This window comes from Anser anser (assembly GCF_964211835.1).
Source record: "Anser anser genome assembly, chromosome: 16".
Lineage (NCBI taxonomy): Eukaryota > Metazoa > Chordata > Aves > Anseriformes > Anatidae > Anser > Anser anser.
The window spans coordinates 6,145,439-6,172,741 of NC_139737.1; the positions used below are offsets into that span (position 1 = coordinate 6,145,439).

At 42.9% G+C, this 27,303-nt stretch overlaps 2 protein-coding genes across 3 annotated transcripts in view; one reads left to right on the forward strand and one right to left on the reverse strand.

Moving 5' to 3' along the window:
• SPO11 (SPO11 initiator of meiotic double strand breaks) overlaps window positions 1-27,303 on the reverse strand; it is a 331,627-nt gene that overhangs the window by 27,492 nt on the left and 276,832 nt on the right. Inside the window, exon 1 of one of the 2 annotated variants that reach the window (XM_083801834.1) lies at window positions 12,282-13,705. The exons of the other annotated variant lie outside the window; for it this stretch is intronic. The gene's annotated coding sequence lies outside the window, so the exon portion shown is untranslated. Of the gene's footprint in view, window positions 1-12,281; window positions 13,706-27,303 lie in introns of those variants that run through there. 2 annotated transcript variants of the gene reach the window in all.
• BMP7 (bone morphogenetic protein 7) overlaps window positions 14,018-27,303 on the forward strand; it is a 46,006-nt gene continuing 32,720 nt past the window's right edge. Inside the window, exon 1 of the mRNA XM_083801820.1 lies at window positions 14,018-14,743. Within this exon, the coding sequence (XP_083657946.1) occupies window positions 14,227-14,743 (517 nt within the window). The 5' untranslated portion in view covers window positions 14,018-14,226. The remainder of the gene's footprint in view (window positions 14,744-27,303) is intronic.

The following is a 27,303-nucleotide window of genomic DNA, read 5'->3' on the forward strand; positions in this document are numbered from 1 at the left end:
AATCAATGGGGAAGCAGTGGAACAGGTTCGGGCAGCCTACTGGTTGATGACCTGTTCCGATAAAACCTGGCTGGACTATAGAAGTCATTCAATATTCATCCTTGCTGATGTTTCTCATGGCCAGCTAGCTACGTGGAGCACAGCTTCCTGATTTTATTAGACTTTAGCTTCCCACCCTCATACAGGTTTTTGCACTAGAATATAAGAAAGCAATCTGAAAGGAACGTCAAAATTTTACCTATTAAAAAAATATATATCTACATTATGTACCCAGATGGGGACGGAGAGGAGGAGAGTATGTAAGAAATATTGGCTACGAGTCCTACTATATGCATAGACATGAAATCTTGGCTGCCCACTGTATGAGCTAAAATGTTGGATAGTAACAGTGCTCCAGAAAAGATTGAACCCTGGGGCTTACTGCTAGGCAATGATGGATTTAATTAGCAGGGTGTGTCTAGAGGGAACGAAGGAGATTCTTCTCAGGACATGCCTACACTTGAAACTGTGTGTGTGTTTTTTATGCATCTCTGTTAAATGGTTTGCAAAATCCATTGTATGATCAATGCACACATACCACACCATGATGTTCTTATTTTCTGTCACTGCAGTTCTTCGTGCAATAACAGCATCCCTTTAATGAGCTTAGTTTAATTTCTTGTCATGTTCAAACTCCTTTCGTGTTTTGTGCTATTTCCTACATGTTCAGCTGTGAATAATTTCCCACCTTTTCAATTACAAATAGCATAAAACTGGCAGATTAGTGTGCAACCATGTATCTGAAAAAAAATAGCCAGTGAAAACTGTAATGCTATGTTTTTGCCTCTGATCAATAACTACATTGAATTTCCACTTATAGGATTCTGTCTGTCAATGGATCTACGGAATCTTAGAGGAAAGACAATCGTCCAGAAGTTTTGTTTCAGGGAATGAATTTATACAAAGAGATTCAGTCTCTTAATTTAAAAGATCTAGTGTTTGTGTACCACTTAGCAGTTTTAATTCTTCTTTAATTTGCAGGAGGCTGTACTAGGAAATAATTTAATAAAAAGCCAAGAGGACAGGGATGTGCAGACCAGAAACAGGGTTTAATGAGCTATGCTACGAGCTGTGACTCTTACAGACCTCAGATCTCTCAACATTTATGCATTAGTTGCTATGCCTGTGAAATGGAAATAGAGCACTTGGTTAATCTCACATAACCGCCGCTAGCATGGGCACCGATAGCATGTGCAGTTGGTAAGTGCACTGCTAGTGTTACGTGTGTAACTAAATCAAAGAAAGCAGGATTAGATTTCATGGATGGGAAACGCTGCATTAACAAGAGCCTTTTTCACATGTCTTTATCTTCTGACAAAAGACAAGGAAATTACTATTAAATGCATTATATTATATTACAGGAGAAAAAAAAAAAAGGCCATCTTTATATTTCACCGAGAGGAGGAAAACGGCACTGACCTATGTTATGTACAAAAATGTTTGCATACTGAGAGCGATGCTGTACCCAGCTTGTGTCCTAGTGTGGGAATTTCGTTTGCAAAAGAACTGCAGGGATTGTTCTGCAAGGAGTATGTAAGCCTACAGACCCCCCTGCCTTTCCCAGGAGCTCTCGCTGCTTCGCTTACTCTTTCTGGCTGTGAAGTCTGAAAAGAGTTCACAGAGGAGCAACAGGATCAGACTTCCCCTCTCACCTTTTGTTGCAAAAAAAGAAAAGAGTTTGGTCAGGTCCCCTAAAACTACTTCAGACTGAATTAGACCACAAAAATAAATAAATAAATAATGAAATTACAAGCAAAACGTACACTCACAATAAATGTAAAAATGTCATCTTCCCAACTCCTGTGGTTATATCTTTTAGAGCTGCCATTTACAACTAAATATATTCAAATATCTTTAAGACCTAATACAGATGATACTGCCACAACTATTTGCTATTACTTAAAAAGTGTTTACAGGTCTGATTTCAGCTTCCATTGAACAGCGGTGTAAGGAACCAGCGCCCATGGACGCGCAGACACGCACACAAGCACATATTTCATCCAACCCACCACGACCAGCTCCAGGTCACACTGATTAACACTTCTCACATAAACACACTTTTTCTTACTTGAAATGTTAATGCCTGCTTAGTGCAAGGTGAAAGTCTATCCAACGATAGAATCCCTTAAGAGTGTTAATTAAACAGGACAATAATAATCCACTGGTGATTTATAGTGAGGTGGATTACTAGACCATAGTGGTTGGTCTGATAGGCATTTATTGCCTACTTAACCATTTAAGTATAACAAAAAAAATCATTGTGGTACAAAAGGTGATGAATGTTTCTGCTAAAACAGTCCATTAAGATGATTCATTAACATTACAAAGAGGTCTGCAGCCTGTGTGCCACTTGGAGCCTGTAAAAGTCTGGGAAAGTGAGAGACATTACCATAGGAAATGCTTTATGCTAAACGTGCACTGATAGAATCTAAAGTCCACTTTCTGCAGATAACATCGCGTTTTACATTTTGCACTACAAGGTCTAAGGCTGCTTTGTACTTCTCATTTCTACAGCTAGAGAATGTATCTTCCTAACAGAGAAGTGCGGGAGGAGAGGAGTAATAAAAGTCACAATGCTCTGGCATACATTTGAGTCTTTCATACTCCCCTTTGAACTGATGTTACTGGAATGCCGAATCGCTGGTTACACCACTGAGGAATGACTGAGAGTCATGAGTTATAGTCACAATGGCTACAACTTTATTAAATGCACACCAAATAAAGCTAGCATAATGATCTTTTCGGGTCAAATAACAACAGATTCCTGCTGTGTAGCAGCAAGGAGGTATACCACGTACAACCAATACATGGAATTGTAGAAGGGTTAAATCAGAGTGAATATCTAAAAACGCTCAAACTAAGATCTCAATACTTTCCTAACAAATTATTCCCAGAAAAGTGGACATAATGAAGCTTGATCCCTTACTGATTTATGTCACAACTCTCACACCTCCCTATCCCAACAACCCCAGCTGTCCCCATGCCCTCTACCGCAGTCACACTGCAACACCCCCAAGCCTCCCTCAGCCTTCCCGACTCTCCCCCACACCAAGAACATTTATTTTTCACTGAGGACTACCCTGGCGTGCCCTGGCATCCCTCCCCTAGCCATCTCCAGACTGTTTTGATTTGGCAGCTCAATAAAACAGTGCATTTGCTAAGGAGTATCAGAGTAATCTGCAAATTAGTTAAATCATTTGCTGTTGTCAACCACAATGAAGAATTGCTAAATTCTCCCTTCTTCTCAATGGGAATATTAATAAGAATTCCTTCCTCTCCTCAGGTGCTAATTCCTGCAGTACTGGTAAGGACAGTATCTCTGAAGCATCTACGTAACCTGTGACAAACGTGTCAGCATACTGGAAACTGGGTCAGACAAATAACACGGTTGTGCAAGTATTTTCCCTAGGGAACCAGACTGAGAGGCTTGATAGGATCTCCACTGACCAGAAGTCAGTAGAATCTTGTTTATGTGTTTCGTCTAAAGTAGAGCATCACCCAGAGCTTCCTAAATTACAGGAAGTGCGCACAGCACCTGTTCAGACTACCTGAGGTAGCTCCAAACAAGCTCGACCAGGTTCTGGGAGCAGAACAAGGCACTTGCACCAGAGCTAATAAATTTTGCTTCCAGGTAGGTAATTGGCCTACTTTATTTCTCTGTAGGTGAATTGGCACAGCTATACTACATCCTGGTCTGGAGACAGCTTATATGGTTTTGCTGTCACTGCATGGTATTTGTTTTCACTTATTGACACTTGAATTGTTCAGAAGAGAGTGTTAAAAGCAAAACTTTAAGGGTATTGAGTCCGTACAGGAGAAAGGAGCTGAGAGGCAGACGTAATATCAAATGCTGTTACCCCCAATATTGTTTAATGATTTAACTGCTTGGCGAATTGGGTAAACCACATTTAATATCTGATGCAAACTATATTTCCACTTTGTTCTTCTAGGAAAACAAGGCATTGACTGCATACATGGTCTGCAATAACGCTGTATTACAAGGCATGCCGAAGTTTGTTGACTTCATCTACAGTAATGGGACAACTGTTTTCATTAACCCTGTAATAATCTTTCTAATAACCATCTGCAGAAATGGTAAATTCTTTAAAATTAACTATGCTGATTAATGAATTGAGAGCGCTGAGGCACGGAGAGAGCGTTCTGTTGAAATGCAGGCTCTCCACCTTGATGCACACCTTTTGATTCCCAGGACACTTTCAAGTCCCAGTTCTTAGTCAATAATGCCCAAGGGTGCACAGTGCTAGGGAAGTGCATTGACGGTCGGATCAGGCTAGCCTGTAAGAAAGACCGCAGGAAGGAAGGAATATGAAATAGTGGGAGGTTGGCAGGAGCAGAGGCTAAACCAGAAAGAAAAGCTGAACACGTGTGTCCAGTGGAGCCCAGATTGCAAGATCCACGTCTGCAAAGCAAAGGAGAAGAACTGAAATTTCACCCCAGCACATTTTCTGTCTTATCCCCACAAACAACTTAACTTAGTTTCAGTATTAGCTGAGAGAAAGTCATCAACATCTTTTTATATTTTGCTCTACATATTCCTTATGAATTTATGAATTTCCCTACAACCAAATAGCGTGGCATCTAAGTCACACCTACAAAGTACGAGACTCCAACTAAGCTCTTTTTCAATCCACTTCAGAGCCCAAATTTGTCTGACAAAAATAACGTTGAAAACATTATGTCAAATGTCTGCTCCAAATCCCATAAAGCACTGCTTGGATATGGCCCAAGTAAATACCCTAGCCACTGGATGTTGGCTATTCTGGGATGTCTCATTCTTTCTATTCATGTTTTGTTTTTTAAATCATTCTGTGACAAATCTAAAACAAATGTCAAAACCGTTAATTTTTTTTTTTTTACATACTAGATTTTTTTTTTTTGTTTCTGGACAACCCTAATTCTCAGTGCACCACCCTTAACTCTTTGATTCATTTTTGTCTCTTATAACTTCATCCAAGTTGCTGGCCTTTAGATGAGAGACATTTCCCTTTTGCATAGGCAAAAATAATTTGATTTGTGCTTTCTATATTCTCCTATATCAATGTTTTTAAAGTGTGTTTCACCAGGTTTTGGGGCCCATGAACTGCTTTTACAGGGATCCAAAAAGGTAAAGAAGACAGATGGCTTTGATATGACATAAAGAATTGGCTGCCTCCAAAGTCTGCAGATCAGAAAATTTTAAAGACCACTGTTTTATACCAATATACCTGTGTCTTATTGTTGCTATTATACGGTGGAAAGCTTGCAATAAACATTTATATACACTGGAATAAACAACAACTAACAATATTAAAATCTAAGAGAATCACAAAACTGCACGAAAGGCAGCATCACTGTTTAAGAAGAATACTTGGGCTCAGAAGATTCATGTATAACCACATTCATCACATTCAAGAGAAAGCAATTTTGCATCAAAGTTAATATGAAGTCCGTGTTGTAACCTTTATCCTCATCGTTACCCTAATGCAATCACATGAGAACTAGGCGAAAAAATCTTTGAGACTGTTGTTCTCCATAATTAACAATTACGACATCTCTAATATGACCCCTAAACATTACAGTCTCTAGTAAAATCATTAAACAAAATCTGTTTTACATGACATTGAAAACAGAAATCCATATGTTCATTTATTCCAATAAATTAATTCCTACGAGTGTCTGTAGATGAATTCAGAAAACAAGGTGTTTTTTTTCAGCCCATCCACCTGGCATTTTCAACTGGGAAGTCTGTGAGCTAAAGGCAGCAGATTTTAGTCAGATACATTTAACCCTTTTTCAGAATTTTTCAGTAAAAGCAATCCTTAAATGCAGATTTTTGTGGAAAGGTGTGATGAAATTAATTCTGTACAGTCGTGCTATCAAATTAGTTACATATTTAGTGCTGAAAATGTGATCTCCATCACTCAGTACAATGCCTACATGCATAGACATAAGAATAAAATTGCATCCATGGAATAGATCTGCACATACTTGTGGACCTATACTAAGCTGCAGTGAAAACCAATCCTTTTCCACAAAAGGCCAGGTCAAGCCTCAGTTGTTCTTCCTCAGAATTGTCCTTTAACAGAAATATTTTCTCTGTCCCTAGCGCACTGACACAGCGTGCAGGGGAGGGACAAATTAGACTCTGCATTTTATTAGCTCCCTCGATGTCCAAACTGCTCTTCCATACATACCAAATATAGTAAGCAGTAAGCGCTCCGTGTTTTGTTCTTGCCTCAAGGCTGAGAACAATTCTGTACAACTTGTAAACCCTCTCAATTCATTTTACATCCCCATTCCTCCTATTAGGCTTGCTAACAGCATCTTTCACAAAGATCCTTTTGTTTCTACTGGAAATTTCTTAAAGATTTCCTTGACGTTTCTCTTTCTCTCAGTATCCTGCTCCTACCCAGATCCTTCCTCTTTCCCAGGCACGCTGAAACCTTCCATCCCAACCTCCTGTGAAGGAAGAGCAGGGTCACTGTGCCCACGCGCAAGGAGGAGAAGCCCAAAGCTGGAACCAGCTCAGCACTTCCCGCAAATTACAGGGTGCCCCCAGCCCTCCACAGCACTGTGGAGACTTGGGGGTGTTCCGGATCTCGTAGGAGGAACGTCTCCGTGATTTAGCCTTTACTCAGAGTATGTGGTTCTCGTCTTAATGGATGTTCTCTCTTCTCCTTCCATGATCCCTTCCTATCCGTTTGCAACTGATGCAGTAGTCCGTGCACTGTTAGAAATATCCCTAGTAAATCAGATGTCAGAACACAAATTCCAGCTTCTTTCAGAAGAAACTGACATTTCTATTCGCAAATGTAATCGATGTAATTCCCAAATCACGGAGTCTTGCTGTCTGACCTATCAACACTTCCCAATTACATACAATGAAGATGCTCTGTAAATAGGTTTTTGTTTAAATGGAAGGTCTTCCATGCTATTGTTCTGATGCATTCAGGACACAGAAACAGGGACAGAACTAATCAGGAAATGATTCATAATCTCCATAGCCTTCAACTGCATGAAGACACACTCTATGCTACAGTCATCTATATGGAGCATCCGACAGTTACCTACATAAAAGAACAGGAGTTTTGTTTTTAGTGGTTTCAATCCTTCACCATAGCTCCAATTTCTGTAGACATTAAGCAACAGAAACCTCTCCCCTGCTCAGAGCTCATGACAAGCACACATCATTCCCAAAGATAATTTTTACCCCCAGAAAAATGCAAGGATCTTACTGGAGCGTACAAATCTTAATTTCTTTGGACTTTATGTTTTTATTTTCATATGAGATTAGCAGGTAAATTAACTAACCTCCTTCTCCAGAATAATGATGATGATAATAATAATAATAATAATAATAAATCTTTTGTATGGAGTTCATGAGAATACTTTATAGCCCCTTGATTTAAGTAAACAAACAAGCAAACAAACAGTTTCCTTCTGCTCTTTTCTGGACAATCCAAATATTTAATAGTCTTTATAGGATGCTAATTGTGGAAATTCATGCTTTTAAATTATTATTTTTGGGTGTCTCGGACAACAAAAACAACAGATTCTCTCTTGTGGTCAGACCACCAAAGCGGAGCAAAGTGCAGTAACTCTCTGAAAGTTTCTGCCCCATGTTCTGCTCTGCTTGTCCTTTTGAAAGGGGTCTCAATGAAGAGTCTTGTTGAGACCTCCGCTGGTGCCACTGTTTATAGAGGGGGTCATTAGGAACAGTTTAGTCAGAACAAAAGGGGTTTTGTTTCTATTGTCCTGCTTGCAGTTTGACGATGTCTTAACTGAAAAATTATCTTAATAGTCTAACAGTATATACGTGCCTATGGGGCTCAGGCAACTGTAGAAAAGGCTTCGGATGAATGCTGAAAGGATGCACTTTACAAAGCAAACTCAGGGCATGCTAAGCACCGCCTAGAAAGCAAAAAGGTTTCTGATTGAAAACCTAGAAGTCCCAGTCTCAGAAAAGTAAACTATTATAGTGATACACGTACAACTGAAGTCTCTGCCACAAAAAGATCAGCGGTAATACCAACTACTCTGTGTACTGGAACAACCCAGTTAGTTCCTCTGCTGGTGTAAATAAGCACACTTCTGTTTTCTCAAATGGTGCTATGCCAATTTACACCAGCAGAGGAAACAGTCCCTTCATATTATTTTAAAAGCCTCCAGCATAAACTTCTGATTGATGATTTTCTGCTGCGAAAGCCCTGGTAGATTGCCTCCTGCTCCTCACGCCGCACAGAGCTGGGGCAGAACAGCAAACGGAGTTTGGTGCTCACAGCAGTGCAGAGACACCCCTACAAAGCATCACAGATACAAAGGAAGGTATTTCAGGGGCAGAATCAGAGACAAAAAAATGCACATTGTATCTCTGCAGCCCAACGAGGCTCTGAATTGGCAGCACAGATTTACAATCTGAGCAGCTCTAAGACGTATTCAAAATAAACTACTAAAATAATTGTTCCTATGGAAATGAAATAAATAAAAGTAGAAGCTGAGACCAAATTAAGATAAAGTTGGACCAAATTCTGTTTCCTGCTCATTTGAACGCACAAGTGAGATAAGGCTCAACAGGAGAAAAATCGTGGGGTGCAGCTGTTGTGTGTAATCTTGCTTTCCTCCTGACCTGTAAAATCCAGCCTCCAAAAACCTCTCTGCTCCAGCAACAGAAGTTTTATGATTCAGGGGCATGGTACATATGGTTTAGCATACACACCCCAATTTTCCATGCAACCTCCCCTGCTAGGATTACTAATACTTGTGGCATGAGTAGTTTGTACAGCAGCTGTGCAAGGGTTATGCAAGCATTTATGTACGCATTGGAATAAAGGCACAAAATAATGGTTCTTTTGAGGTATTACTCTGCACCTGCCTGGAGAGAAAAAGTAAAGCCATCCAAATGTGTCTCATTGCATTTTACAGGTCAGAATCAGCTCTTATTGTTCACTTTGGAAACAATGAATAGATTTTACATGCTTTTAGTTCATAGCTGATTGAAAAATAAATAAATATCCCTAGTGAAAACAAACAGCAGAGAACTAAAAATACTCTTGAAGAAATAAATATATGTTAATAAGAAGAATCCTGATAATCTGATGATGAGCTGTTGAAGCAAAGACCACCCTTTATTGTAAGAAAACATGACATCTAGGCAGACTTTCAGAGCCCCATTTCCAAGAAGCTGCAGCATGGCTTAAGCCTGCTCCTAACATGCGAGTATATCCTCAGCACCGGCTTTCACAAATCCAAGGCTAGGATTTCAGATGTTCCGATTACATTGCTACCAGTGAAGGAAATACCTGGTTTTATGCCAAAAGCTTTGACCAAATCAAGTGCACGAAGAATAATTTAATAGTGCAAAATTAAATTCAATTTTGTTTGTGCTGCTTTGGCAATATACAGACCTAAAAGCAGTCCTGTGTTAAACAATACTCACATGCACCTCTATGCGACAGAAATATAGTAGTTACGTATGTATAAAGACATAATTGAAGTATACTGCTGGATGCACACATATTCAGACCACATACAAACACCCATACAAACATACAAAACACCCATAAGATATAATATAGGCCTACACAAGCCCATACTGTACATAGATGTGTGACAAATATTATACTACAAATGTTTCAATGTTATAAACTCAATTCTAATGTTCTCTGAAGTAAATAATAATAGAAGAACCTCCATGGAGATGTAGTTTTGTGAGGTGAAGAACTCTGAAGTACTGAACTTTGTCCACCTTACACAGTTGTTGAATTCAGCATCAGTCCCATTTCATAAATGCAAAATTATTTTTGTTATCACTCCTGTCTCCAGAGGTAGTACTGTCCCTCACACCCAGAAACACAAGTTTCATTTCTGACTCTCCTCTGACCGGTAGCAGTGAGGATCCATACCTGATTTTTACACCAAAATCACTATAGTCCGACTCAGCACAGTGCAACCCCAATCTGTTTAAATTCCTGGATTAGAGCTAATACAATGGCTTACCCGTAATGCGATTACTTTCATCTTGGTGAATATGCTCTCAGCAATAATGCTGAGGAGATGAATAGAAACATTTGATAAGGATAATCCAATATGGCATAATTAAAGATGTAAGCTAATTATGCATTCTTATACAAATAATAATGCTATTATTTTTGTTATATAAGTGTTTTGCATGTGCAGGGCCCAGAGGAACAATTCAAAATTCCCCAAACACATGCTATTTTAGTGGGAACATTTGGAAGAAGAAAAAAGTTTGCTATAATTTAGGGCTCGCACTTTGTTCAAGACGAATGAGAGAAGATGCAAAACAGAATGGGAAAGAAACATGGTTAAAGTTAAAAAGAGGACATCAAAGTAGGAAGGCAAGGAGCTTGAAACTGATTCAGCAAAAACGAGGAAAAAATGCTTTGTGTCCGATTTCTGAAAGCAGTCACGAAATGAGTTGGTGAGCAGAACCTATACTTTTTAGTGCCCACATGTTAAAACTGAATGCAAATGGCCCAATTCTGCCACTGGCACACTGCCTAATATGAGCACATGATGATATCAGTGCATACAAGTTCATCAAGCACATACCTGTACATTTCATGTCTTAAAACCAGCCCCTTTATCTCCTAAAGGGATACTTCCAAGTATACCGGCTTCTACACAAACAAAAACAATGGCAGCAGCTGGTACAAAAATCAGATAAGGGCACACACGCAACGCTCAAAGAGATCAAAAAGTTGCTCAATTCGTAATGCGGCTTGCACAGAACCTCAAGAAACAGAGGGAGTTTGTTTTTACAGAAATTATCTGAAGCAACAAGTGCCAACGACCAGGGATTACTTCATCAGAAGCATTTACTTTTCCTTCTCAAGAAGAGCAGGAAGGAGAAGACAAGCAGAGAAGAGCAAGAGGAAAAACTGGTTTCTTAATTGATCCAGGAAGGAGGAGGAAGAAGGAGATGGCACAAGGGTGCCAATATTTCAGCAGTCTACACGGAACCGACCCTGCGGGAAGCAGGACTGAGCTCACGCAGGGGGAAGAAAGGAGGGAAGAGGAGGACGTTGTCCACGAGAAAGACAATCCAGTTTGTACCTTTCTTGTTTGAAAGGTATTTGAAATTCAAGCCTAGATCTGAGGAATGAAGCACTGCAGTTTGAGCTACACCATCCCTTATTGTATGCAGCAGAATAAATGCTGCTTTGTTGTGCCCCAAAGCAAGCTGAAGTCAATAGCCATGAACCTCACATTCAAAAAAATGATTCTTTAGCAGATTCCCTTTCTCATCTCACACTCCCAGATGGTGTTTGTGTTGCGCATTTTAAAGCATATATGCAAGGAGTACCCCCACTGCAAACTACCATGTGTTTGTTTAGTGCTGCACTTGGTGCTACAGGATCATAGAAAACACAGCTAGAAGGGATTATCAGCTATCCCTATGAAAGCAGAGGATACAGTTTTAGTATTTCCCCATCTTTAAAGAACATATCCTGAATTAAGTCAGGAACCATCTCATCTTGGACAAAAATAGATTGCTTCAGCAGGAAGGAAATAGGTTCAAACATCACGTTTTCAAGAAATCTGTCAAATCAAGAGGTTTCAAGGTTTACATTTCTCCCTCTGCTGCTTCTTCCATGACACATATTGCTTCAACACCCTAAGGTGCTGAGCCAGGATCCAAAACTCTCAAACTGTATTTTTCTTTTTTTTCCCCCCCTCAAAGAGCAATGTCATTTCAAAGCACAACACTGACCTGAAGCTTATTCAATTTGAAAACACGTGCTACCAGCACTTTGGGTGTAAGCAGTTCTGCAAGCAGGGACACCTGCTCTTGGGTCCACTGCTCCATCCTTACAGATTTTTTAATCTCCTTGTCCACACAGAAGGCAAGTCTCCTTGCCCCACTGTGCGATCAAGGACCAACACTCAAAACTCAGAAGAACCAACTGCCTACAAGGAACAAAAAGAAAGTGAAATCAAGTTATCTGCAGCTGAAAGGCAGAGGGATGCTGAATCATGTCCCTGCCCTTCCACAACCGGTTTAAGCCAATCTAAGGCAGCCCAGCCCAGACACCCTCTCCTTGCCCCCAGCTGTGCATTCCTGTGGCCTCCCGGGTTCCAGCGCAATCCCATGTGTAGTCAGTCAGATCAAGGAGCTGATCCAGCAGAAAATTAACTCAGCAAAAACAAATAAGAAATGGTTTAAGAAAGATTATTTAAAGAAAGATTATTTAAAAAAAAAACAGAATCGTCTTCCTGACCTGTGTGCGGATGTAAGTGTCAGTATCAGGTCCAGGCTGGGGTGGGAGGAGGAAAAGGCATCATTCTCAGCTGGAGCTTGGATTTAGATCAGGCTAAATTGGTCAAAAACCACACCCTAGGCAAGAGAGTAATTTAGGCAAATACCTGCCTGGTTAAGAGCAGGTTAGTGCTGCTCCTCAGGAAGTACAGAAGATGTTAGAGTTTGATGTTAGCTGGGCATCCAAAACACTGCTACTTGGGTTTGGGGTTTGTCATTAGCGGGGAGCAAAGGGAAGGCAGCCATGGGGGTGTCGTCTGAGCCCCCCTGTTAGCACCTCCGAGTGCTCTCGTGTTATCTAATGTGGCTGTGACTGCACAGCCTCTCTTCTCCCACCAACCCTTGGCTTAGTTCATTCCTAAACATGTCTTAGGACCGAGCTGGGAGTTTAACGCTGGTTCCACCACTATTTCAATAGCTCTGAGTCATTTCAATGTCATCCCTCAGTTTCCCTGTTATTAAGAGGCACACATGGACGCGCACAAACACTCTAAATCATTCAGTGCATTTCCCATGCACCTCTGGACTAGTTACCTGACATTTATGCAAGGAATCTAATCATAATGAGCTCAGAGAAGGGCTGAATTTTACTTTTCCAGAATAGATGCAGGATCTAGTGCTGGATACTACTGGATATTTCTCACCTGAAAACACCAGGTGAACGAGCTATCAAATCAACAACAGTGCTGACCTCCTTTCTCCCTTGCCCCTCTTCTTCCTCCTTTGCCTAGGGAACGAATCTTAATGTTGGCATAAACTTACTGCATATGCATGGTTCCTGAAATTACCTTGGGCTGGATTCAGTGTCACTGATAAACCCTTCCATCCTGCTTTCCTCTTGCTTTCCAAGTAAGATTTGGGAAGCAGTAGCCTACATTTCTTATCTGAGATTTTATTTACTGCTGCAGTAGACATCTACCCAGACTAAACAGGGCGGGGACTCCATTATTGTAGATGTTTTATGCACTGAGTTAAAATAAGACAAAAACACACACAGTGAAATCACTGCTTTAAAAAGTTGACAAGTTTCAAACCAGTCTGCCACAAAGCTGCGTGCCAGGCAGCAGAAGAACAGGGGATGGCGACAGCAGGGTAATGCAGTGGCGTACGGTACCCCTGCGCAGGTTGATGGGTCCAAGCCGTGTAAACGCAGCTGTTTTCATGATGCTTAAATGATGAGCCCCCTCAGCCCTGGGTTTCTAACCCTTCTCCAGTAACTCTCCTTGCTGCCAGTTGGAAAAAGTGACCGGGGCTGTGTGCGCACAGCCACACACGTCTGTGTGCCTGGGTACATCTCCATCACCGCGTCTGAAACACTTTGCTCTTGTCGGGTTTGTCCTGGCCAGACTCTCCGCAACCGTGCTCCAGAAAGAAAAAAAGAAAACGAGGGGGTGTGTGCGTGCGGTGCGGGCACAGCGGCGACGTGCTCGCCCCTTCCCTGCGCCCTCCCGGCGTGTCCTCCCCTTAGTGCCATTCCCCGCAACGCACCCACTCGGGGCCGGCTCCCTTTCCGCCCCCCCCGAGCCGCCAGCCTCGGCGACCCTCCCGACAAAGCAACCTGATGGGCTGTTCCTCCTCTAGGCAGCGCCGGGGATTTTCCTCTCCCCGGCGCTTTGCAGCGGGCTAGAGAGCGCCTGGCTGCCCCAGCCTGCTCCTCCCACCAGAGCCACCCTCCCGCTGCCTCTCCGCCGAGCACCACTGCGCGCACGGCCACAGCTCGCCGCTGCCGCCCTCCCTCCCCTCCTCTCCTCTCCTCTCCTTCCCTCTCCTCTCCGCTCCGTCCCATGGGCCGGGACCACCGGGCAGCCCCCTGCGGGCCATGAGCCGGCTGCGGAGCCTCCCGGGGGGCCGCCGGCCGCCGCAGTGAGCATCCGCCCCGCACCGTGCTCCGGCCCCCGGCGGCGCGCATGGTGGAGGGCAGCGCCCCTCGGCGGGGCAGCCCCGAGCCCCCCGAGCCCCCCGCGGCTCCCCGGGGCCGCCGGCCAGCCGCGATGCGGGCGGCGGGGCGCGGGCAGCCCGCCTCCTGGCTCCTGGTGCTGGGCGCCGCCGCCCCCGCGCTCTGGCTGCGCTGCGTCCTGGCCGACTTCACGGTGGACAACGAGGTGCACTCCAGCTTCATCCACCGCCGGCTGCGCGGCCCCGAGCGCCGCGAGATGCAGCGGGAGATCCTCTCCATCCTCGGCCTGCCGCACCGCCCGCGGCCCCACCTCCACGGCAAGCACAACTCGGCCCCCATGTTCATGCTGGACCTCTACAATGCCATGGCCGGCGAGGAGGGGGCGGCGGGGGCCGGGGCCGAGGAGGGAGAGGGCTTCTCCTACCCCTACAAGCCCATCTTCAGCACCCAGGGGCCGCCCCTGGCCAGCCTGCAGGACAGCAACTTCCTCACCGAGGCTGACATGGTCATGAGCTTCGTCAACTTGGGTGAGTGCCTGCCCTCGGCGAGGCCGAACGTGGGGGGACCGGGCGGGGGGAGGCCAGCGCAGAGCCCCAGACGCGGGTGGGAGGCACAGGTGGCCTGCTGAGGCCGGAGGGAGCTGTTGGCACAGGGCGAGGACGGGCAGGTAGCGGCCCTCGGACAGGCGACGCCGTGGTGAGGCGAGGCAGTGGTGCGCAGAGCGCCCCATCCTTCCACCGCGGCGCTCGGACAGCCACCGGCGCTCACCGCGCTCCACCCTGCGTGCTGACACGCCACGTTCCTTTGTTGTCTTCTCCCTTTGAGAGTTAACGTGCCGCACCTCAGAAATGGGATTTGCAGGTATGAACTGAACAGGACAATTAGCGGGGCCGTTCCGCATCCCGCACCACCAAGGAAGACGGCAAAGCCAGGCAGGAGCGTGGGGCACGGCGCCGCTCGTGGCCTTGGGGACACGGAGCCACCGGGGCTGCCCAGGTGCTCGGCACCCAATGGTGTCCTGGCGCAGCCTTCCCCGGGCTGAAGGGGCCGAGCTGCTCGCACGTGTTCCCCTAACGGCTCAAGAGGGATTCCACAGTAAATCCTTATTTACTCTTGCAGCTTTTTCTGTTGACCCCGGTTTATGCAGCTAACTTGCCTCTTTTCACAAGCACATGTGGATGGGTTTATGCAAATGATACAAAAGTTGGCATGCTTTGTATGCGGCTCGCTAGGCCTCTCTAATTGGATGCCACGGCCCAATCTGATTTCTATTTGCTTGCTGTAGATTGCACACCCGTTTGGACTGACTTGGCCGGATTTGAGTAAAACACTGTCAGGACGAGCGTTCTATTTTAAATATATAATTATAGACCCTGGTTCACTCTATCCGTTTTTAGACCTCATCATGCGCAGCTCTGAAACCACCACGCGTACAGATTGGGTGCCTGCAAGTTCAAGACAGAACGCGAATAGTATTTGCAAAACAAGATCAACTCAAACTTTGCCCCAAACCAAGACAAGAGCAAGAGGAGCACACCTCTAGCACGTAACCCGCCAGGCACTGCAGGCACCCCCCTCATCGATAAATCCATTACCGCCTTTGTGGAGGTCGCTGTTCCGACACTTTGGCTGTCTGGAGCTTCCGAGGCAGCGCACATTAAACCACCACCCCTCTAATCCCCGCCCGTTGACTAACTGAAAACTGTCAGTAGCTGCAAAGGCTCCATGACACGCGTTAGTAATTACTGGCCACGGTAGCCATCCCAGCACAGTTCTTGCGTGATACGGAGACAGCACTGTGCGAGAGCTCTAGTTTGCGTGAGCTGCACCTCCTTATTACATGCCATAAGCTTCACAGCAGGAACCCGATTTACATTTGGCCCGAGGACTGCGGTCTTGGAGAGTGCTGATACTTTCCATTTACAATTATCGTGTTTGCCTAATCACTGCTAGATACTTAAGTTGATGGGCAATGATACATTTAAATTATCAAATATTTGAGCAGCCAGAAGTACAAATGGCAGTCAAATATTTAACTTTGGAGATAAGAGTGATCTTGCAGACATTGTTGCCTGTGGTCCTTGGGTCCTACACCATGTACACCCAGTGTGCAGGGAGAGTCCCCCATACAAGACAAAGGACTGGAAGTAACTACAGCAAAATTCACGCTTCTGTGAATTTCAGTAGAGTGGAGCATTTGTGAAATATGCAAGTACCTGGTGGGAGGAAGTTTAGCTCTGGGGAAGCAGCTGTGCCCCTCCTGCGTGGAGCTATTCACTGCAGACCTTTCATCGGTGAAACTGCAGCGCTTCAGTCCCACACCTCCTACATACGGAGAAGCCTTCCTGCAGCCTGTGGGAGTTTTACATACAAGGAGTTAATGTTCAGGTCCCAGGTTACTCTGAATACAAAGGGTTTGTGATTGGAGTTGGAATCGATCCATAAGCTGCGAAGTAAAAATTACAATATTGGATGTGTCTAAGTAAGAATGTTTTATGGAGCAGGTTGTACCTGTATAAAGTGTTCACACTCAAAGTCCCGATGTGATGTGATGGTGGTAGTGGATAGATGCATTTCAACCTGTTGGGCTTTGTAGTTGGCTTAGAAATCTGAAAGCATTATTTCAGATCCTTAATTATCATTTTACTTATTCTCAGCATGGTCGGAGAGTAGAAAGCGCAGGCAAAACCCAATAGTTTTAAAAAAGACAGGTGGAATTATTACCAGCAAGGCGCATTTCAGAGGTTTATCTGTACTGTTTTGTTCCCTTGTCAACAGTGCATGCCAGGACGAGTTTAAAAAGGACGGAGATCTATAATAGCTTTCTTCATCACCGTGCACACCTTTCATCCCATTATAGTCATCGGTCTTTCATCTTTATAGGACAAAGACAGGCTTGTTTATGGACATTTTAATGAGTTAGACCAGCCACTCGCTCCATGCATAGTAAAATACAACACCTGCTTCGATATGTGCAGATTTCTATGCCATTCAGGGAAAATAAGATCTATTATAGGATCAGTATTTTCCTGGAGACTCTCTGCAATGATCCCTTTTACACCAGAACTGAGTTGCTAAATGAGACTGTAGTAAGCTGTGTCCTAGTTTTGTAAGAGATACTCTGCGAGCACGGCGTTTCGCAGGTAGGCTTTTATTACCATAGGAGAGCCATCACAATGAGGAAGTGGCACAGCATAATAAACTTTCATCTTAGTAATGGAGGAAGTAAAAATGAGTAAAGAAATAATATAGAAATTTCAATAAACTAAACTTGTTATTCCAGGCTTCCAAATGCAAATCTATCTATATATATTTTCTTTATTCATATTCCCTACCTACTTGTACAGCTTCAGAGGAAAAAAAAATACAAAAATAAAGATTTACGTTGAAAGATTTACTGCACTACATAGTACAAAAAAAAAAAACAAAACCTCCAACCCAACAACAAAAAAAGTACACAGTGATTTCTATGGAGATTCTGTGTATATTTATTCCAAAGAATTTATAGTGGGCATTGGTAGGGAGGAACCCAAATACAGGTGCTCCATTTCAGGGTTATGTTGCAGGGAGCTTTGTACTAAGCTTGTAATATCACTGTAAAATCCTGACAATTAATTAGATTTAGATTTATAACCAGTTAATTCACAGGCTATGTTTCGTCTTAACTTACACCTGTGCTAAGATGGATGAGGAATGTATTTGTGTCAAGAATGAAGTTACATGTAAATTAAAAGAGAATTTAGCCACAGTGGTCTGATGAAGTTAGTCAGTTAATTACCGTCTAATTTTATAAAATTTATTACTCTAATTTCATTAGCTGGAATTCCACTTCAGACCCTGTCCAAATAAAGTTTACAAACTGATCCATTTTAAGCACTGAAAAGACACAAAACATTTTTTGCACGAGTTTAAATTTCAAGTTTATAAACAGCAGCTAAGGAGTAAACATCCTCCACATTACTTAGACCCTCTCTTCTAAAAATAATTGAGTTGTCCTTATGTGGGTAATCTTGACTTGGTAAACAGACTTGCTTAGAATATTTTTTTAAAAGAGTCGGCACAAGTGATATGCAATTTGTTAATTTGTCTCATGGTTGATTATAAAATGAACAACATTGTTTAATCCTGGCAAAAAAATGGGGGGGGGGGGACGACGGGAATTAGTCATTCTTGGAAGGAGCACATGAAAGTGGCTTTTGTTAATGTAAATCAAGAAGCTGAAGAGCCCCCAAGTTTCCTTTTATTTCATACCATCTGGCTATCCTTTTTGTTGACAAGTGTTTGGCATAGAGAACCATCTCTTTGCCCTTTAATAACAGGCTTTAACACTGTAGGGTATTAGAAAAAGATTCTATAACAGTTAAAAAATTTCCTTCGGGGAATACTTTATAAAGTGAGCACGGGCTGCAGGCATTTGCAGCTGTAACCTGGCTTGTGTTAAAATTTGGAAGGGGCTGCCTTGCATTCCAGCTCACTACAGGCCTTCATTGGTGTACAGCCAAAGGTTAATATAGATGTCACACAGTTTTTCTTTGGAGAGCCTCAGATATAAGAGTACGCGTACAGCTGTGTTTTTAGTAACCCTTTCATAATCACTTCTTTTAAACCTCATTTTCCTGCTTATATAAATCAAAGATTTTCAAGGATATTTGACCTGGATTTGAACTTATTTGATCTTCACATATTTCCCACTTGAAACAAAGCAGATTAAATGCTAGCCCTGAATGCCTGGTCATGATCACATGGGTCTGTCCATACATTAGGCCAAGCCCTTGGCTTTTTCTTTCTCCTCCACCTAGTGCTGTTACAGCCTCTCAAGCCCTAACAGGTACATCCTGTAATTGTTTTAGACAGTATGGATATATACGGCGCTTGGTGGTACAAGAATGGCTACGGTAGAAAGCCTGCAGCAAACAACACTTAGGAACTGCACTGACTGTGGCATGGAACTAGCAGGTATTCCCTCAGTGTCCGGCTAGTTGTAGAGAGAAATTCCTTCCTTTCCAAATCGCCGGGTGCAAGATGGCAAAACAGCAGCAGCGAGCGATTTACCTGCGTCCTGTGGCTGCAGTGGTAGCAGAGAAGCTGTCAGCCAAGGACTGAGGTAGCCAAGGAGAGATGTCCTCGTGCAAGGAAAAAATAATATGTGGAAATTGTCCCCCTTTGCTCGCCTGCCTTTGTGGGGCATCTGCCAGAAGAGCAGGGGCTCCGCACCGCTCCCACGCAGGCTCTCCTGCGGAGGCGAGGCCCCCACAAGCATCTGCGGTCTGAAAGCCAAAGCACGACGGCTTATAAAGTGCTGTGAAGGATACGGGCCTTGATGGCCAAGTCTTGTGATGCTTGTAACAGGAGCTGGGCACAAGTGAAGCGTGCAGGACCCGCTCCTCTCCGAGCACCCGGCCCTGTTTGCCGTCGGCTTTGGTTGCGTGCCCGCGTGTGCGTCCCCACCGCTCCTTTTGCAAAGGAGGTTTAGTGGTCCCTGGGCAGGCAGCACGAAGCCAGGCGTTACTTTTTCTTCTGTAAATAAGCTTGAAACGCTTTTTCGGGTAGGGGGGAGAGATGTGGGAGGGAAGGTTACACAAGTGGTTGGAAACATTAATTAAAAACAAGATTATAACTATTAAAGCCTAGTCGGGGCTGTTGACAGGCTCCTTTTAAATAGGACGCTGCTATGTTTTAGTTTAATACATTCTGGCAGTGTCACCGGGGTTAAGGCTAATACTGGGATGTGTGGATCCTGTCATGTTATTGTCAGGAGGAATGCAGGGATTAGGTTTAAAAGTGGCGGTGGGTGAGTGGTGCAGCTGTGTATACTTATTATAAAAGATTTAAGTCCCACTGGTAAAATCAATATATTAAATTGCAAGAGCCTCTGTTTTTAATTAGTTTAAATCAAATATACTGTTAGTGCCATTATGGCTTCAATCCTTGGACCAAGTGAGGAAATGTTAATATTTACACAGAAACTGTTAATTTGTGGTTAAAATGATAACAAATTTAGTTTTACACATCTAAATTGTTCTAACTTGATGAATACCAGTGAGAAGTTGCAATGATGGATGAAGTCATCTGAGCAAGAGCACAAGTAAGCAAATTTTGATAGCAGGCCAGATAAAGAGACTACCTGTTAATATCAAGCATTAAGAGACCATGATATTTTAAGCCCCTTCCAGTAGTAGTCATCCTCTCTGATGTCTGCATCAAAATATCCACTTGGAATTAATTACATAGATATAGAAGCTTTTATATAAAAATATATTTCTTTTCTAAAGGGAAGGAACTTCTAAGGAAACTAGTGAGCTTTTGGAATTAGTTACAGGGTTAAGATCCTCATTCTACAAATGTTTGAAATAAATGGGACTACTCACTAGGACTAATCACATGGATAAAGCTTTGCACATGCACATGTTTGGAAAGTGGAAACCCAAGAGAAAATTCTTGGCTAGGTCTTCATTTGGTGTAAATTGTCGAATTTCTACTGAAGCTGGCCCTATGGTCTCATTTATACAACTCTGTGTCCAAAGTAATTCCAATAAACTCCCTCTTGATTTACACTAGCACAATTGAGAACAGAATTGGGCCAAAGAAATGCCCCTGTGTTGAAATAATGAGCATGCGGTAGTTTCTGCTACAGCTTCAAACAGTTTTCTCTCCTAATCTTGAAATTGTTTTTGAGGGAGGTTTTCTTTACTGCAAACAATCAAAACACGAGCTAGCTCCTATTAGTCACTGCTTATCATTATTAGCCGAACCCTTGTTGTTGAACTACAGCTGAATTCCCATCTATGCAACAAACAGAATTTAACAAATAATGTTTGACAAAAATGTGAAACTGATATTTCTTAATACAAGACATATTTCATATGGAGAAACTTCAGCGATGAAAGATTCCTGGTATCAAAATATCTGAATCACAGTACAAATAAACAGTGTGTTGTAAAGACTGCGGGGCCGAATTCCATGCTGGAGTAATTCCATTGAAGGCAGTGGAGCTGTGCCAGGAGATAAACTGCCATCTAGATTTTTTTTGGTGCACATGTGAAAACCAGAAGTGTTTAAGATTTTGTCAGTAAACATCTTTGCTAAGAGAAAGCTGCAGGTAGCAAAATTCAAGCCAATTCTAATTCAAATATCTCTTTCTGAAATCCTTATTTTGTTGACGAAAACTAGTTTGCTGAGGCGCTGTTTATTTGGGGATACGTTGTACACTCCCATTATTTATACGCGGTCCCGATTTACAGCAGGTTACATATAAGCCATCTTGGGTGAGAGCTCATATGTGCAAGCCTGCAGGATCCGGCCCCGCAATAATGTGCCATCCAGGCTCTTTTAAACATTTGTGTCGACTGCATGTTGGAGTCAGTGAAAATCCTTTAGTGATCCAGATTGAGTGGATTGAATTAATGGCAACTTTGAGACTACAAGTTTTAGTGTAATTGCTTTATTGTTTTGGAACCGAGATGCTTACAATCCGGTTCCTGTGCAAACATGTTTAACGTGTGTTAATGTGTTTCAAAACCAGACCCTCTCCGCAAAATTCTGCTTTTCATTAATTGACATCAGTAGCATGGTACAGTATTTCAAAGCACTGGCCAAATATAAACTGTGTTTCTAATTTCCTTACTTTCCTGTGTTTGGAATGCCAATGTTAATTTGTTCCCATGGAAGAGTGAGAGCTGCCAACCACAGTTTTATATAAATGGCTTTACAGTGCAGGGCTGCCAACATTAAATGATACTTAGGAATTTTCATGACATTTTGTATTTAATTCTTGTGTGTATATGTGAGAGAAATAGAGAGAGATATATGGGATGTTGAACAACTGCACAAACACTGATGATCAAGGCAAATGCTTGCAGTAATTTATCCTTTGCTTAGCTATTACTTCATGCTTCTTCTAAGTTTTTTTTTAATAGTCTATCAGATATTACATAGCATTTTCCTTGTGCCTAGAAAAAACTATTTTGCAGTGAATTTTGTTGCTGACCATCCAGCTAGCTCTATGGTTCCCCCCACCTCCCACAATGCTAGTTATTTATTAATAGATTAGCAGAAGGGCTTTTGTTTATGTTGTTCTTCTCGCCATTATGCACTAGATTGTAAGAATGTGCTATTACTCAGCATGAGAAAGCGGGGAAGTAAAAAAAGCTCCCACAACTATGTACAGGATTAACTGATTTTGATTAAAACTGCCAATATTTTTGCATAAAAGAACAGGCGCGGCTAGATAAAATCATTTGATTTCTTAAAGAAATTCAAGCACAATCATAGTTTCTTCAGTGGTACGTAGTGTCTTCATACCTGAAACAAATGTGAAGTTCCATTTAACAAATTAATTTTAAACTGATGATGGTGAAAACAAGGTCTGTTTATGTACTTCTCTTTTTATTCCTGGAAGATATTCAAAATACAAATTGTTCATGTTTCAGTGGATTCCTGTTAATGAGCGCTATGGTTTATCTCCCAATTTTCCCGTTTTATTGGAACAGGTGCAGTGTCTGCCATCTGTGCCAGCGCTGCGCTATACCAACAAACAAAGTGTTGTTTTGGTTCACTGGATTTAAAAGTCTCCTGAGAGTAAAGAAATGAAAGAGAAAGAATTTAGAAAGTGCCTAGTGAAGGAAAGGCACTTCAAGTAATGTGCTTTGTCACTCAAGTCTTTCCGTAAATTACCTTAAACTATTTCTAAACTGTTTGAAAAATTTTATCCGTAGGGTGTTAAGTTTCTTTTGCATCTCGGAGGTCACACGCTATTCTTTATCATCTTTATCTTTCTGCAATAGCTTCCAAGCTAGACTCTTCTGTTATCAGGGTGAATTAAATTTTACAGGAGTAAAAATTCTGCCGTGTCTTAAAGTGGAAGAACTGTAAACTTTCAGATTTGGACTGTTTCTGATTCTGCCTTATTAAAAAGATACTGCAAATAACCCAAGTTTAAAGAAGATTATGTTGTAATTAGACAGACAAACTCATAATTATTTAAGGGCTAAAACAACAACAACAACCCTTTCAGGTTCATTTTGACAGTGTTTATCCAGTGTATCTGGAAAGGCTTACAATTAAAGTGCCTGAAGGGTGGGGATGAGATTTTTCAGCATGCAGTCAGTACTATCAGGTCCACCTGGCCTGGGAAACTATGCAGGCTTTGTAGTAGAGAAAATCCTTTAACTTAGAGCTTCATGGCAAGCTCTTAAAAGCTACCTTCCTTTTAAAAAGAAAAAAAAAAAAAAAAAAAAAAGGGACTGGGGGGAGAGAGGGCACTGCTTTCCTCTAAATAATAATTAAAATGAGCCAGTGCCTTGAGAGGCTATTTATGATGAGGGGACACAATCACGTTGATCAGGCTGATAATCTTGCGGTGCACCATGTTTTAAAGTTTTGTCTGTTGTGCGCAAGTGCCTTTCAAGTGAGCAAAAAGTTTCCTCTCATTAGGCTGCAGCCTCCCAGCGCACGATGCTGGTCTGAATTGCACCTCCACGAGGAGCCCCCGATGGCATCAGCTGGAGCAGGCTGGCACAAGGCCACCGCAGCAGTCAAGTCACCACAATTGACACCATCTGAGGATCTGGCACGATGTCTTCACCAGGTTTTGTAAACCTGGTCGAGCTTTGACTCTTACTGTGGCCACTGGGCCAGATTCTGCCTTCAGCCACCTCGCTTTGTTGGCACCGCTGCAGCTGCCTTGGTCCTCCGATTTTACCAATTGTTCTTTCCACAGTAGAGTGGCAGTAAAACTTTTTAAAAGAGACCAAAAGAACCCTGGGAGATCTACTAAAAAATGCTCATAAAATAATACAGCATCAGTAGTTGGGGGCTGTAATTCAGACGGAGAGACAAGCCTCTTGCCGGGTGAGGGCTGGGAGCAGGGCTGGCAGCACGTCCCTACTCGTGCACCTGAAACACCCATTGGCTTAAGGAGTCCTTTGGCACCCCAAAGGAAAGCAAATTCAAGTTTATCGGTTAAATGGAAGACAAAAAAAAAAAGGATAATTAAGAAATTCTGAATTATGGTGCTTACCAGTTAGCAGTGTTCAAATGCTTTTGTACCAACACGCGAACAACGATTTATTTACACCAGCCAAGTGCCTATAATAGCATGAACAACAATCCTCCACCACGACCCGCGATCAATTCCTAACAATACCTGTTCTACACGCTGGTAGGTGCTGGCAATCTGCTCCTTCCCTGGTTGTCAGGGTTAAAACTTATTGCTTCTATCATTCAAAATATTCTGAACGTTTTTATCTCGCTACTTTTATTTGTTTATTACTGTGCAGTAATTATAATCCCACAGGGACTTTTCAGACTTTTATAAAGAGTTCTGCACATCCCTTTTGCTGAAGCTTGTGTGGCACTATAAAAACATACTGAGTGTAAGTTCCCCTTTCTGACCATATCCTTAAAAAATCCAGCATTCATTAAGAGAAAGGAGGGGATTTTTTCTATTTAAGAAAAAGAAATTGGGGGGGGGGGCGGGAAGAAGTAACTTTAGCCTCATGATCTGCTAGCTACATAAAGCAGTAAATGTTCAGTTGAGACAGGGAAAAACCAGAACTGCTGGAGATTGGTTGTTTCCTTTTGGAGGAAACAATAAATGTGCCCACTTGTATTTTAACAACATTACTACTGGGCCCCCTAATTACACAAATATACTTGTAATAAACTGCAGAAGAGAAGAGCTAAAAAAGAATCACTCAGCACAGGACTTGCTCTTCAACTCAGAAAGAAGCTTTTAGGAACCAGTCTCTAAATCTCGGGCCGAATCAGAAGATTAAGATATTTCAGCACTGCATGTTGAGTCATTTGTCTTCCAAGACAGGTGAAAAGGAGAAGGTAATCGGACATGTGGTGCAAAACCTCTCTCATTGGTGTGAACACAGCTTTGACCTCTGCACACAACAGTTCCTGCAACTCGGTGGCATGCATTATAATTGAATTACAAGAATATTGGGCTCCGTAGCCCCAGATCTCTGACCATTATGCTACATTAAAACCTAGCACAGGGGACACAGAAGTACATGAGAGAATCCAGAAACATGCTCAAGTAAACCCCAAATATTTCTTTAGAAAACAGTAACCGTCATTGTGCTCATTAGTCCACAACCATACCATGGGAGTTGTTTCACTGAAAATATGGCAGAGTTGGGGAAAACCATAAATCAGCGTGTCTGATGGTCTGAAAGTTTTTCCTCCCCATATTGGCAGCTGTAGTCCAGCACAAAAACAGTGGCTGGTGGGCAAGAGACTGAGCTGGAGAAGAGTGATCTGTGTGCCTGCTTCTTGGGAGACGCTTTTTTAAATGCCACACTCATCTCTGTGCTATTTTTAAGAATTGCACTCAACAGGACGGGAACTGTGTTGTCTTCATTCATACCAAAGCGATGTGAAGACGTGAGCGTATATTACGCCAGCTGATCTTTTACCCCAGAACTGCAATTGCAAAATTGTGTTTGAAGACAAAAAAAAACACAAAAAAACACCACAAAACAAAACAGCAAATGCTGTTGTTAGGGGCTGACTCAGGAGGCCTGCATGGCCCAGCCCTAGCGGGAGGCTCAGCGTAAGGAATCCAGCACCACGCTACACGAGTGTGGTATGCAGGGCTAGGTGCTGCTGATGGCACTCATGGTGTTATCTCGTAAAAAAATTCCTCTTGTATAATGCAGATGGTGGGTGGGAATTAAACGGAAGATAAATCTCCTAACCCCCAGATGATTTTATGCCTGGAGCGCTGACCACCAACGTTTGTAGCGTAAAGGAGACACACACACATTCTCTACACGTGTACTTATGTCTTCTGAGCACATTTCTGAAATAACAAACTTGCCATCACTCAAGGACAGTAGCATGTTACATCTACCAGCAGAACTATATATGGATGTCATCCACTTACAGATCTTTAATATTGATGGTTCTTAGCCCCATATACCACATTATTAAAAGACTAAGCAATCCCCTGCCTGTTTCTCAATAAAATTGTCTTGCACAGAAACCTTCCTAGAAAGCCAAAAGGCCATGTGCATAAGCTGTGAGTCCCACTGCAGCCAACAAGACAGGGAGCCGCTGTACCGTGCCGGGTAGGAAGGATCAGTTCACTGTTGGGTGATGACCTTGTCCCCAGTTCCCATGCTTCAAAAACAGGAAAATGCCACAGTGCCCCACCTGCTCTGAGCTAGCTTGGCAGCACGTAGGAAACACAATGATCTTAAAGGAAAACGTGAAACGGGTCATGAAGCACTCTGGAATATCTGTTTAAGCAGTAATTGATGTCTCTGAGCATTATTTTCCAAAATGTTTCCTCCCATGCCCCCAAACACTGTATTTCTATCTCACAATCCAGCCTCACAAACTGTGTTCATATCACCAGGCCTCCCATATGCAGAACACCTGAAAAATATGCAACAGAGCTAACAGTATGGGCGCAAGAGAAGAGCTGTGCTCTGGCAGGGTTTTCCCCTCCAGGGCACGTGGACCTTTCTCCTGAATAGTTTTTGCCCCCACCACAGGCAGCAGCTCTCCTCTCCCAGCACTTGCCCGCCCGAGAAATGTGCAGATGTTTGTTATTGCATAGGCAAGCTCAAAAGGTCCTGCCCATTGCGGTCTTACGGCACAGAACGGATTGTGTACATTCCACATCAAAATTGTTCTGATTGCAATCGAAGGCTGAGATTCTTATCTGATGGTCGAACGGCTGATATCTGCTGGTTATTTTGTAATATCCCACAAACTCCTTTCTCAACAAAACCAGAATCTGGGATTTAAGCTAAGAAATCCAGCAAGTCATATGCTTTCAAACCTGGAAGACTGGTTCCTGGATTATTTTCTTTTACCAGAGTAAGCCACAAAAAAGGCTCGGTTCCCAGCACATGTGACTCTCACCGTGTTCCTCCCGGGAAGCCCGTGCAGGTGTAGACCCAAACTTTGGGATATTTGGGGAGCTGCTGGTATTGTGGCAATACATTACTAAAGGAGGATTAATTAGATTTACGTTATTTATTTGGGCAGCTGTTCAGTAGATAAAAGGAAGCCTGATGCAAATGAAATGAATAAGCACTAAGAGGCCAATTTGCAGTCCTTTCTCTGCTTG